Genomic DNA, 13651 nt, shown 5'->3' on the forward strand with positions numbered 1-13651 from the left:
CATTTTTTCCTGATTCCATCTTTTTCCTTTTTTCAGGTTTTTTTTTTTTTTTTGACCAGTTCAAAGTCTTAGTTTGAACAAGCTGTTCTTTCTTCTTTTCACTTTTTTTCTTTTAAAAAAAAAATATTTATTTATTTAAAATTTAGATGCAAAATAAGAAAAAACTAAATAGAAAAAAATTGTCATATGCTCAGCATTAAGGAACATTCAAAATATGTAATAAAAATGTTCTATTTTAAGAAAGCTTATATAATAATAGAAGTCGTTGTATTCATAACTTTCCATCTTTATTTGCTTCCTTGTACCACTCTCTTTCTTAAGAAGCTTTAGAGAACAAGCCTCTTGCAGGGGAGTTGGGTTGTAAACAGGAAGTTTGGGGGCTACTAAGCACCCCTCTGGCTTAGGTGTGGTCTTGTTTGAAGTTAGGGAAGGACTAAGTATTGTCTAAAAGTTCCAGCAGTAAGATTCTATCACATGGTAGCCACAAAAAGATCTGCCTTTTAGAAAAAGGTTTAGAAATCGGTTCTCCTCTTGACTACCATGTTCATTCCTCAGGCTTCAAGTCAAAAAGATTCCAATTCCTGAGCTCATATTTGATCTCAGACACCTACTTACTAGCTGGATGATCCTAGGCAAGTCACCTCAGTTTCCTCATCTGTAAAATGATCTAGGCAGGGGTTCTCAAACTTTTTGAATAGGGGGCCTGTCCCTCAGACTGTTGGAGGGCCGGACTATAGTAAAAACAAAAGGACTATAGTAAAAACAAAAACAAGTCTGCCCTTCCCTGGCAATAATCCCATCATTCCATTGCTCTGTGGGCCATGATGGCTATTCTCAATCCCACTTGGAGAGGGAAAGTTCCCTTGCCCTAAACCCCAAGGTAGCAAGTGAAGGGATACCCAGAACCTATCCCAGAATGCTGACACCTATAAGTAACCAGCATGTTTGCTTTCCATTCTACACTGGTCACTCAGAGAGGTGGCCAGCAGGTAAAAAGGAGTCACGAGCTGGATATACAAAGAATACATCTACATCTGTACCTCTGTCTTTCTCATTTTTTTTCCTCATCAAGGGGTGGACTTGCTGTTGATAATAATTTATAATTTATAGGTAGATAAGTGGTACAGTAGATAGTGTTGTGCACAAACTCCATTAGTTACTTAACTTCTGCCTAGCTTCTTCATCTGTAAAATGGAAATAATAATAGCACCTACCTTCCAGGGTTGAATGAGAATAATTTCAAGGATGAAATAAAAGCAGTGAAATGGTACATAGATTGCTAGACCTCAAGTTCAGATCTGGTTCATGAGACACTAAATAATTATGACTCTGCACACGCCTTTTTATTTCAGTTTCCTCGACTGAAGGAAACTTCAGATGAGGAAACTGAGGTGACTTCCTTCCTTTCTTTCTTTCCTTTCTTTCTTTCCTTCCTTCCTTCCTTCTTCCCTCCCTCCCTCCCTCTATCTCTTTCTTCCTTTTCTTTTTCCCTTTCTTTCTTTTAACTTTACAATGGAATTTTATTTTTCCAATTACATGTAAAGATAGTTTTCAATATTCACTTTTGTAAGATTTTGAGCTCCACATTTTTCTCTCTCCTTCCCTTATCTCCCCCCTCCTTGAGACAGCAAGCAATCTGATATGGATTATCATATATGATCATTTTAACCATATTTTCATATTAATTGTGAACGAAAAATCAGAACAAAAGAGAAAAATCACAAGAAAGAAAGAAGAGTCCTCCCCCCAATAAAAGGTGAAATTAGTATTCTTCAGTCCACATTCAGTCTCCATAGTTCTCTCTCTGGATGCAGATGGAATTTTCCAGTGGATATTTGATTTCATTGGCATAGAGCATTCTCAGTGAGAAAAACCCCTTCTACCAAGACTGGGCTTCAACTCCTTGATAATATTTAGCCTTAAGAAAATTGCCTATGGCTCTGAGAGATTAAGTGATTTGAACATTTGGCGCCAACTTTCCAACTGCATTTCCCTTTTATAGATGAAGAAACACAAGTCTGGAGAAGTGGAGCTTCAAAGTCACACCTTGGCTGGGTTCCAAGCCCATTGGAGTCCATCACATTCACCCAAGGGAAAGGAGCCTTCTTTTCTCTACTGTAGATTGAGGGAGCCCTTTCTAGTTTTGATCTTATGGTCCTTTTTGGAGGGCCATCAAACAAGGAGGGCACTATTTCTTCCTATGATTTCCTTTTGTTTCTCAAAGAGCTGCAGCTGTCTGGGAATGGAAGGGAGCAGAGGACCAGCTGCAACCAGGAAAATGGAAGATCTAACTTGAGGCTGGTTTTTTAATTGCCAGCAGCCCTTAAAGGAAACAGTTCATGGTCTTGAGAAGAAGCAGTATCCCTTGCCCCTCCAAAAAGCTTGGAGATGGATGTCAAAAGCTGGGAGCTACTGCCCTCTTGTGATACCTTCCTTGAATTGCACCTACTGGGGAAAAAATGGTGTTCCTTCCTGGGAAGGACTTTAGAAAGCATTCCTACTTAGGTCTCCCCACCCACTCCCAAACTCCAGTCAAAGAGCAGGACAGTTTTCCTGCTTTAATGCATGGAACGGATATGAGACAGAGGACATTTTGGACTCTACTGTGGGCAGGAATGGGATCCTGGAAGCTTGGCAAGGAAGTTTGTGGAAAGCTTAGCTGCCATGTGTCCTGGGAAATAGTGTGGTTCTTGCTGCACATTCCCGGTTCTGCACATTCCCAAGCCTTCCCCACCCAAAGGGTTCTTTCCTTCCTCCCACTTGCACGATTTCCTTCCAGACTGTGGCTTCTGCTCCTGAGGGGTCACAGCTTTTTCATCACAGTCTGCTACTAGTTTCTCCCCCTGGGAAATATCAAGGGGAGGACGCAGTGTTCTAATCAGGCATCTTGGGTAAATCAGTTGAGTGGGGACAGGGGTGTGGTGATGAAGATAAGAAGGCCATTTTCTTTTCCCCTCTTCCCCCTGCCAAAAAAAAAGTCAGACCTGTGCTCCTTTAAGAGCTGAGGTCCAAACGGAGAGAGGGATCTGCTCAGGGTCACTCAATTGCTTAATTAGGGAACCGGGACTAGAGTTCTGCCTCCTGACCTCCAGTCCAGAGTACTTTCTAATGATATTGAGCATTTATATTGCACATCTGTCTAGGGCAGCTAGGTGGCGCAGTGGACAGAGCATCAGGCTTCAAGTCAAAAAGATTCAAATCCCTGAGTTCATATTTGGTCTCAGACACCTACTTACTAGCTGGATGATCCTGGGCAAGTCACCCCAGTTTCCTCATCTGTAAAATGATCTAGGCAGGGGTCCTCAAACTTTTTAAATAGGGGGCCTGTCCCTCAGACTGTTGGAGGGCCGGACTGTAGTAAAAACAAAAACTTCGTTTTGTGGGCCTTTAAATAAACTTCATAGCCCTGGGTGAGGGGGATAAATATCCTCAGCTGCAGCATCTGGCCCATGGGCTAGTTTGAGGACCCCTGAATTCTAGAGAAGGAAATGGCGAACCATTCTAGTATCTTTGTCAAGAAAATTCCAAATGGGGTCGTGAAGTCAGACATGATTGAAGGAATAAGGTTTGAAAAATGCTTTATAAATTTTCTTCTCATTTGACCTTTAAAGCAAACTTGGAAGTAGGGCTAGTATATACTATCTATTACATGTATATTAATTAATTATATATAACATATAATTACATATATAATTGTGTATAATATTATGATATGTAAATATGTATAATGTATACATATAATTACATATATAATATATATTATCCCCATATTACAGATGAAGAATCTGAATTAAGTGATCTGTATGTCAGGATACAAGTATGTCAGAATTTGAACTGAGATCTTCTTGACTCTATGTCAAGTGCTTTATCCACATTAGCACCTAGCTACCCAGCTCTGTTGAGTTTCCTAACTTCCTCAGTGTATTCTTCTTTCTTGCAAGTGAGTGCATACCAGTTGAGAGTCAGGGGAAACTAGGTGCAAGTGCATTGATGAAAGAGGGGTTAACAAAAAGATGACTAATAATGAAGACTAATAATAACAGGTCTAATAAGGGTAAAATGGAGGGGAGTGGCAAAAAAGAAACCTGCGTTTTTAAAGAAATACTTGTTTAAGAAAAGGAAATGTGGTACAGTAGAAAGATTTGATCTGGGTTCAAATTCTGCTTCAAACAATTATTACCTATGTAATATTAAGCAAATTGTTTAACCTTGTTGGGCATCACATTGTCATCTGTGAAATGGGTTGACTGGATTGGCTAGTCTCTCAGGATTCTTCTAAGTCTTTGATCCTAAGGGTTGTGTGTGAGGACCTGGGAAGGAGTTATTTTGGGGAGCTATCCCACGAGACTAAGCGGGGGGCTCCTAAACCAGGAGAAACAGACTCCGAGTTTTGTTTTTTTTTTTTTTCTTAAAGGGCCAGGATATTCTTGGAAATGCCCTAGATCTGGACCAAGGGGAGGTGGGGGAAGTGCTTAGGAAAAGAAGGCAGACTGCTTAGAGAGAAAGCCTTGAGGGAGGAAGGACAGAACTCTTGACTGCTGCAAACTTGTACCTTAATCAGTGGACTTCCTGAGCATGCTCCCTACACTCTTCCCCACTTCCTTTTTGTGGGTAGAGTTTCTCTAGCTCCTCTCCCTTCGGAGACTTAGGGGGTCTCTTTCTGAGTAACTTATTCCCAAACCCTTGGTGGTGGGACGTGGTTTACTTTTCCAAACTAGAAATGACAAGTGGCGACTTCTAGTTAAAAGAAAAGTAAAAAAAATTCCTTTCAAAACTCGCTATTATCAGTTCATGATTTTCTCTCTAGAGCTATAAAAACCCCCAATTTTTTGTTAGACTTAAAATAGTTCAAAACTATCTTTCACTTTGCCTAATGGTTTTAAATTAGCCCCTCCCCACAGATTTAGTCCAAACCAAACCTTTTTTTCCCCTCTAGCCCAGTGGTGTCCAGTGCTCTCTGTAAAGATCCCTGCAGCCGGCATATTGACTTAGAAAACCACACATCTGTGTTCTATTGTAATTTCATTTATGTCGTAAAATAATTTCCTAATTACATTCTAATCTAGTTTTGTCCCAGTGTTAGGAAGCATTGGGGTAGTATGTTTGGTACCTCCTCTAGAATAAAGAAAGGTTTTATTTTTCTTTTGGTAAGAATTAAACGTTTCTGTAGATCAGTTTACTACATATTCCAGCTTAAGAAACAAAGTAACCCTTTAAAACAAAGGCAAATGTTTCCTAAACCAAGAAGGAAGGAGGGTGTGTAAAAATGAGTTAATGATCATCCTCTCCAGGGAGAGGGAAAGGGAAGGGGGAGATTATTCCCTTTGATAACTTGTCCTGGCCTCCAGATTCTGGCTCGGAATTTCCCCAAATGTTCATGACCTCCCAACCATTTTCTCCCCTTTTTCCGCTTTTGCCTTTCAGCATCAATCTCTCCTACCCATAATTCCTCCCTTCCCCAAGGTCTGGGTTAGAGACGCTCTGAGTAGTTTGACTTCAGCCCAAATCTGAACTCTTAACGGTTTAGGAGATGATGGGAAGGGTTTTTCTGTCGATAGCCATTCTTACCCATATCCCCTTGCTCCAAATCTGTCTTTTGGCCATGCTCCAGACACTTGCTGCAAGCAGAGAGGCAAGCTGGGTAGAACAGTGGATAGAGTCCTGCCTGGGTATAGGGTCCTGGATAAGTCACTTACCTTCCTCAGCCTCAGTTTCCCCACCTGTAAATCTGTGATGATAGCTCTTAACTCACTGTTGTGAAGATCTAATGAGATGATGTATGTAAAACCATATAGTATCATGGGAACAATTTGTACACATAATTATGCCCCGTGGCACTTTCTCACACTGTGATCTGCTAATTACTTACTCTTGAGAAGGAGAAATGAAAGCAGAGAAGAGAAGTAGAGTCTCAAGACCTGAAGTAAAGACCCCGGGGCTCCACTTCCTCCCCACCAACCTTGTACAAACACATGCTTTGACCTCTAGAATAGTGGCAGCCTGAGGGACAGGAAGCCCTAGGGTTTTACCTGGGGCATCAGGCTCCCCTTGCGGGGCCAGAATCCCCCCTTCTCGGTGTCCCCTGAACACAGCTATCTGAATGACCCATGTCTCTGTTTTAGCCACGACAGACCCGCTGCTGCAAATGGACCAGAAGCTGAATGGGGACCCAGGACAGCCGGCTCTGGTCTACACCATCCTGGGGCTGTGTGTGTGCACTATCTTTTGCTGCTTTTTTATCACCATGGCCTGCTTCCTCAGGAGGAAGGGAGAACTGCCTCGGCCAGGGAGGGATCAGGCCTCCACTGAGGGTAGGTAACTCTTCCCTACCTTGCATCCTTAGGCTTCCCTGCCCCTCCCCGACAAGTTCCCTCCCTCCCACAAGGCTCTGGAAGGACTTCTGGTTCAAGGTGGCCCCTTATTACATCATTCTGATAGGGCAGCTGTGAAGGTACACTTGAAAAACCCAAACTTAATTACAGAGTTGACAGGAGCAAAAGCATGCTTGGTTTGTGTTCATGTGCATGGGTGTGGGGAGATAATGACATCCACCCCACAAATTTGGAACCCCATGGGGATTTTGATTTATTTCTGCATTTCTGTAGCTCCCAAGGGCCTTGGGTGTCTGAGCGAGGCGGAAGGTCCCAAGTTACATGTTCATTCAGGTGATCAAAGATTAAAGTGAATATTCACATCAGACTTAACAGCTGGAGGAGAAAGTAAATGGCAGTGGGAGGGGTTTTCCCTTCTAATTTGGAAATTACATGATTCCTACAGCTTCATATCACACCTCTCTGGGACTGATGTATTTAGAAAAGCCACCAAGGTAAATGAGGTCAGTGAAAACAATTGTATAAATTGGGAAAGACACTGGAATAGTTTGCCATTTTTTTCTCCAGCTCATTTTACAGATGGGGAAACTGAGGCAAACAGTATTATGTGACTTGTCCAGGGTGATACAGGTAGTACATATTTAAAGCCAGAATTGGACCCAGGAAGATGAGATTTCCTGGCTAGACACAGCTCTTTATCCACCGTACCCTCTATAGTTAGGCTTCATAGAATGCCTATGTGCCAGATACTATGCTAAAGGCTTTATTATCTCACTGGATCCTTACAACAACCCTCGGAGGGAGGAGTTATTATTAACATTCTCATTTTTACAGATGAGGAAACTGAAGCAAACAGGGTTATATGACTGGCCCAAGGTCACACAGCTAATAAGCATCTGAAGATAAATTTGAATTCAGGTGAGTGCCACAGGAGTGGCACTCTATCCACTGCATGACCTGTGTGGACATACACACATGTATAATGTATATGCACACATATACAAACAGACGACAATACCTACATACATGTATATTTATATGCATTCATGTGTGCATGTATATCTATATGAATATATTATGTATGTGTATGCTCGCCAGTTAACAAGCATCTATCAATCACTTTTAGATGCCATGTGCAGAACTAACCAATGGGAATACAAATATGTATATATATAATATATATGTACATACATATATCTATCTGTATAACCTTTGTAAACCTTACAGTGCCATATAAAGTGAAATAAAGGCACCAGAAGTTATAATATGAAAAAGATTTATGAAATATATTTGGGAGAGCATAATTATTTGATTCATGGCATAAAGAAATTATGTCAGAGACATCCATCACTGGCATTTTATTATGTGAATAGCACTCAGACTTAAACAAATACAACTAGCAAGGCAGAGTCATACTGAATGAGCAATTTGCTATTGGGAGACGTGACTTACTTGTAAAGTCTCAGAGGGAGAGAGGAAGGGGAAATAAAGTCAGGATCTAATAAGTGACAAGATTGTATATTGAGATATTGATTTTTCTCTTAATAGTATTTTATTTGTCCAAATATGTGCAGATACTTTTCAACATTCACCTTTGCAAAACCTTATGTTCCAAAATTTTTCTTTCCCTCTCTGTTGAGACTATCTTAAAGATAGGGGAAATTTTGAATTGCCATCATGGTTGACAGTAGGAACAGGATGGGCTGTGTTAACAACTCCAGAGAATAAGCTGGTCTACCCACAAGCTGGCCCAGATTTCCCAGAACTATATAAATGTTAGATATTATTGATGAGGTCTGAGGTTACTGATGGGGTTGGCAGAGAAAGCCTGAAGTCCTGATAAGATTATTCCCTGAGGCCAGCAGGGAAGGGCACCACACCTTACTGCATCCAATCAGAAAGTCAAGTTATGCCAAACCCTCAACATTAAATTTTCCCTACCACTCTGTCCATGGTCCGAGCCAGCTTTGCTGAATCCCTTTTGGGTTAGCCCGCCATGGTTCTCTGCCTATGGTGTCTTTCCTCTTCCATGACTCATGGTGTCCTTCTCCTTGTTATAGCTAACTACCTCTTTTAGTTAAATTCCATAGATTTAACCTGCCAATCCCTTTCTCCTAGTTAATTCTGAGTTCCACTAGGGAACTTGTCCATTGTTAATTATTAAAACCCCTTTCTTTACTAACCATAAGCCCCTCCAAACACGGTCAGTCCTTTCAGTTGTAACCAACTCTCCATGACCCCACTGGGGGTTTTCCTGGCAAAGATGCTGGAGCGGTTTGCCGTTTCCTTCTCCAGCTCATTTTATAGATCAGGAAATTGAGGCAAACAAGGTGAAGTGACTTGTTCAGGGTCACATGGCCAGTAAATGCCAGAGTCTGGATTTGAACTCATGAAAATGAGTGTTTCTGGATCCCAGCTCAGTGCACTTTGCACTACGGCACCACCAAGCTGCCTGGCACAAAGTGGGCACTAGACAAATCTGACTGACTGACCTATGGCTAGTGGGGCTCCTAAGAGCACTCAGCCTGGGGACGGGATTATTTAGCAAAAGTAAAAACCAAAAGGCCCACGTTTATAAAGTATTTCATTTGCCAGCTTTACTAATTTACTGATTAGTTATCAATTACTCTATTTACTAATATGTCCACTCTAGGATGGAGGAGAACTAGTTCTGTTCTGCAGCTGAGTAGCACCAGACTTGTTTCCTTCTATCTGAAATGAAAAAGTTGTCCTGATGAGCTCCGGAATAACATTATATGAGACTATAAAATAGGTTTTTTTCATTGGAGCAATGCCCTGCAATAATTGGCCAAAAAAAAAAAAAAAAAAAGGAAAAGCCAGGGCTTGTGTGGAAGATCAGTTTTGTATAATGTGTGTTTTTAATAATAATAGCTCAAACTTAGTAACACTTTAATGTTTGCATCAAAGAGATTGATATAGCTAGAATCACATAGATTTGAACTCAAATCTTCCCAATGCCAAGCCTATCACCAATATATTTATCATATTATACTGTCTGCCTTTCACTTAAGATGAATTAATCCTTTAAAGGGCCTCATTTACCTATTCTAGAAATTAATTTAATAGGGAGCAGTTAGAAGGTTCCACTGAACTGAAGGAGCATACACACAGACAGACCTATTCCCAGGACTCTTGCTAAAGGATAAATACCCTCAGAGGTTGCCGCTCTGTTTCTTGGTCCTCCAGAGGGGTACATTGATTATATCCAAAAATAACATGTGTTCTCAGGCTGCATTAAATGGAGAATAACAGCATTTCAGAGCTGGAAGGAAGTGAGAAATCACTTCTCTGAGGCATTTAAAAAGTTTGAGAGACATAATTTCTGGGTAATTAGTCACTTCATTAATAAGGCTAGCATTTAAAATAAAAGTTCATTGGCACTCTTCCTTGCTAAAGACAATGATGGCAGCTGGGCCCACAGTTTATGTGCCCTTGGAGGGCCTGAGGATGGTGATCAACTCTGATTGGTTAACAATGAGAGAAGGAGGGGCTGGGCTTATTCTAGTGAACTTTGATTATGTCATTTACTTCTAAGTGATCCATTCAGAGAATTTATCCTCCACCCAAACCTGAGAAGAAGGTTAGATAGAGTCTGACCAAGATTGAGTAGAGTTAAATCAATCTCATTATCAGCAGAGTCCAAAGTCATTGTTATATAAAATAAGCAGAGTGGCCTGGATCTGGGATCCTTAACCTGTGGTCCATAAAAAGAGGTTCTCCAGTGGATAGATTTGAAAGGGACCATGAAGTTGGATGGGAAAAAATGACATCCTCATTTCCACTAACCTCTAACTGAAATTTAGAATTTCCTTCAATTATTCAAAAATATTCTGAAGCAGTAGGTAGATGGTGCAGCAAAGAGCTCTGGCCCTGGAGGATCAGTTCATACTTATTAGCTTCATGATTCTGAATCGCTTAACACTGGTGCCCCCCTAACACATACAACTCCCCCAGAATCAAAAAACCACTGTGTTCTGAGGAGGGCATCATCAGATTGTCAGAGGGACCCTTGGCACTAAAATGCTTAAGAACCCCTAGTCTAGGGAGCCCCATGGGCCCTGACAGGCTCAGAGAGATTAAGTTGAGGTTTTATTGACCCAGGTCCCAAGTACATCATCCAAGAGCGGGTCACCATGTTGTCCTGGACCAAATGATAATCCTCAGCTTATGTTCCTGTGGTGGGGTCGGAGCTTTCCTTACCCAGATCTTTCCCATCTGGAAGCAGCCAAGAAAGGCAGAGAAACCTGGCTCAAAGATGGAGGCGTTTCAAGTCAGGGGTTTCCCAAGGATGCTTAGGAAAACCAGAGACCTTGATGAGACTTAAATATCACAATTGGCTAGCCCAAAACATCTGGGACTGGCGGGACTCTGAAGGACTACTCAATAAAAGCCATGGACATCACTGTTCTAAAATAGTTCTGCTTGGAAAAGAGTTAAATAGTGAAGCCCTCCAAGTATAAGTGATTGTGATAATTGCATTGGTCAAGGCTTTACCATGTTATTTTTAGTTTTGGGGGGTAGATCTGTAATTTCAATGACAATTTCTTTTTCTTTTTTTTGTTGTTGAAGCAATTGGGGTTAAGTGATTCACTCTGTGTTACCCAGCTAGAGAATATTAAGTGTCTGAGCCCAGATTTGAACTCAGATGCTCCTGACTTCAGGGCTGCTACTCTATCCACCATGCTATCTATCCACCCCTTCATTGATAACTTTATTGATATTATGATTATGATATCCTTGAGCCCCTGATTAGGAAACTCCTACTGATGCTTGTACTACTGTACTACTGAGAAATTGAGGGGTTTTTGCAGGATCACAGGCCAATTGGGGTCAGAGGGGTGAGAGCTTGAACCCTAAAACTGGCTCTCTCTCCAACATCCATCATTTGATCCTCATACTCTACTATAAGGCAAGTAGGACAAATAAATATTATTTCCAGCTTCACGGCCCAGAGAATTTAAGAATCAAAAGTGACCTTGAAGGTGATCTAATCCCAAAGCCTAATTTTACAAATAAAATGTGGAAGTGACTTGTCCAATGTCACTTGGGTACTAAGTAGAAAAGGTGAGATTTGGAACCAGGTTCTCTGCCTCTAAATCTAGTGCCTTTTCATGTATTACAGCGCTGATATTCAGAGAAAATACTTGATTGGACCAAGGTCAGCAGACTAGAAAATATCAAGAACACTGGGGACCCAGTGTTCTCTTAATATGCTTTTTTAAAAAATGCTTTCCAGAGTGAATTCTAAACATTATTCTCAGAGCAAGCATGTGAGGGCACATAGGACAGGTGATTGTTGGTAGGTCCCCCACAGTGGAAAGGAAAGAGAACTTACTCTTCTCCCACCCACCTTTCACAGATCATTTAATGGAAGCTGGAAGTATTGGAGATGCATCTAAGGAGCTCAAGACACCAGAGCCTGTGGAAACATCTAGCTACAGCTTCCCGGAGCAGACTCCCCCCACCAAGGAGAGTACAGCCCCTATGGAGGTCTTGCATCTTGAGGTCCCACCTCAGCAGGAAAATGTAGCCACCCTCCGTGGATACATGGGTCTGGTGGGCACGGCAGCCTCAGGGCAGACCCCGGGCTGCAAGGAAGGCTGTCTCAGGATCATCTGCTCACCCTCCCAGGAAAAAGGGCCCTCTTCTTAGAATGGACAAAAAAAAACACCAGAGAAGCCCAGTGGGTGCTTTCTCTTCTCTCCCAAAACAAACAGATCTTCATGAAACACTTTCTTCTGCTATGGAAATAAAATCTCATTTCTGTAGCGCTCTCCTCCCCTTTTGGGTTATGCCTTTCTCCATTTGATTATTCTCATTGAGATCATTCCCTGCCTCTCCTACTCTCCTAATATGGCAGAAATTGAACAAAGCCTCTCCCTGCCATTTCCTTTTTCTTCAATATTAATGACTGCATCAGTTCTGGAATCAGAGCTTCAGCTTACTTTGGCTCTGAAGTGACTGAATACAACGCATAGAGAATGGCTATGATTTATATTTATGTCTTTCAATTAAAGGGCAGTAAGTATGGGGAGGGGTGAAGGGAGGTGGAACAAGGAAGACAAAGGGAAGGGGAAAGAGAAGGGAGAGAGAGGGAAGGGGGAAAGGAGGGAAAGGAAAAGAAAGGAAAGGGGAAAGAGAGGGGAAACGAGAGAGAAGGGGGAAAGGAGGAAGGGGATGGAGGAGGGGAACGAGAGAGGGAAGGGGAAAAGAGGAAAGAGAGAAAAGAAGAAAGGGAGAAAGAGGGAAAGAAAGATAGGAAGGGGAAAAGAATGAGATGAAAAGAGAGAGAGAAGGGGACAGAGAAAAGGAAGGACAAAGAGAGATAAGGGGAAAGTATGAGGGAGGGGAAAAGAGAGAGGGAGAAAAGAGAGGAAAGAGGGAAGAAGAAAGAGAGGGAATGGAGAGAGAAAAAGATAAAAAAGAGGGAAGGGGAAAGAAAGAGGGAAGGAAAAAGAGAAGGAGAGAGGGAGGGGGAAGAGGGAAAGGGAAAAGAGGGAAGAAGAAAGAAAAGGAGAGTAGGGGGAAAGAGTGAGAGGGACATAAAAAGAGAGGGAAGGAGAAAGAAAGAGGCGGAAAGGGAGAGAAAGGAAAGAGAGAGGGAGGAGGGAAAAGGGGAAGGAGGGGAAAGAGAAAGAAGGGGAAAGAAAGAGGGAAGGAGAAATTAATTGAAGGGGCGGAGGAGGCGGGGGGGAGAAGCGCAGAGCCGCCCAGGGTTTCGGGTCCCCGCGCCCTCGGGGGTCGGCGCCAGCCAAGCCGCGCGCCCTGGGCGCTTTGCTGCTTTAGGCGGAAGCTGCCTAGCGCGGGAGTCCCGCCTCGCAGGGACGGACAGAGCCTTGGGCTCGGGCTCTGAGGCAGCGGGCTCCGGGCGGCCTCGGCTCCTTCGGCGCCGCGGCGCGGTCTCGGGGAGCCCCCTCCCCCTCCAGGCCTCCATTTCCCCCCCCGCCTGAGGGGCGCAGCGTCTGAGGCGCGCGCCTGGTCGGGAGCCGCCCGATTCTGTTTCACGGTCATTCCAGTCTGGCAACCGCCTGAGACCGGCCGAGAGCGGCCGAGACCGGCCGAGACCGGCATTTAGGTCGGACCTAAGAGAGAGCCGTGCGTAGTCAGAGGCAGCATTCAGTGGGGAAAGACCGAAATCTCCCGCTCCCCCCCTCCCCCTCACATGGTACGCTCCGCATCTTACACAGCCATTTGGTTACCGCCTGCGCACGGCCGCACCTAGCGAGGCGACGTCCCGGCCCCTTCCGCGGCGGGAGGAGGGGCTCCTGCTCGGGGAGCGGGGGCGGGGTAGCCGGCTG

The 13651-nt window shown here is 43.2% G+C and overlaps 1 protein-coding gene across 2 annotated transcripts in view; it reads left to right on the forward strand.

The window, feature by feature from the left end:
- Window positions 1–12121, forward strand: part of TNFRSF13B (TNF receptor superfamily member 13B) — a 36053-nt gene extending 23932 nt beyond the window's left edge. For both annotated transcript variants that reach the window (XM_012542882.3, XM_031940358.1), the window contains exons 4-5: window positions 6123–6311; window positions 11713–12121. In XM_012542882.3, coding sequence (XP_012398336.1) covers window positions 6123–6311; window positions 11713–12005 — 482 coding nt within the window. In that variant the 3' untranslated portion in view covers window positions 12006–12121. The remainder of the gene's footprint in view (window positions 1–6122; window positions 6312–11712) is intronic.
- The last annotated feature ends 1530 nt before the right edge of the window (window positions 12122–13651 follow it).

The sequence above is a fragment of the Sarcophilus harrisii genome, chromosome 1 (assembly GCF_902635505.1).
Source record: "Sarcophilus harrisii chromosome 1, mSarHar1.11, whole genome shotgun sequence".
NCBI lineage: Eukaryota > Metazoa > Chordata > Mammalia > Dasyuromorphia > Dasyuridae > Sarcophilus > Sarcophilus harrisii.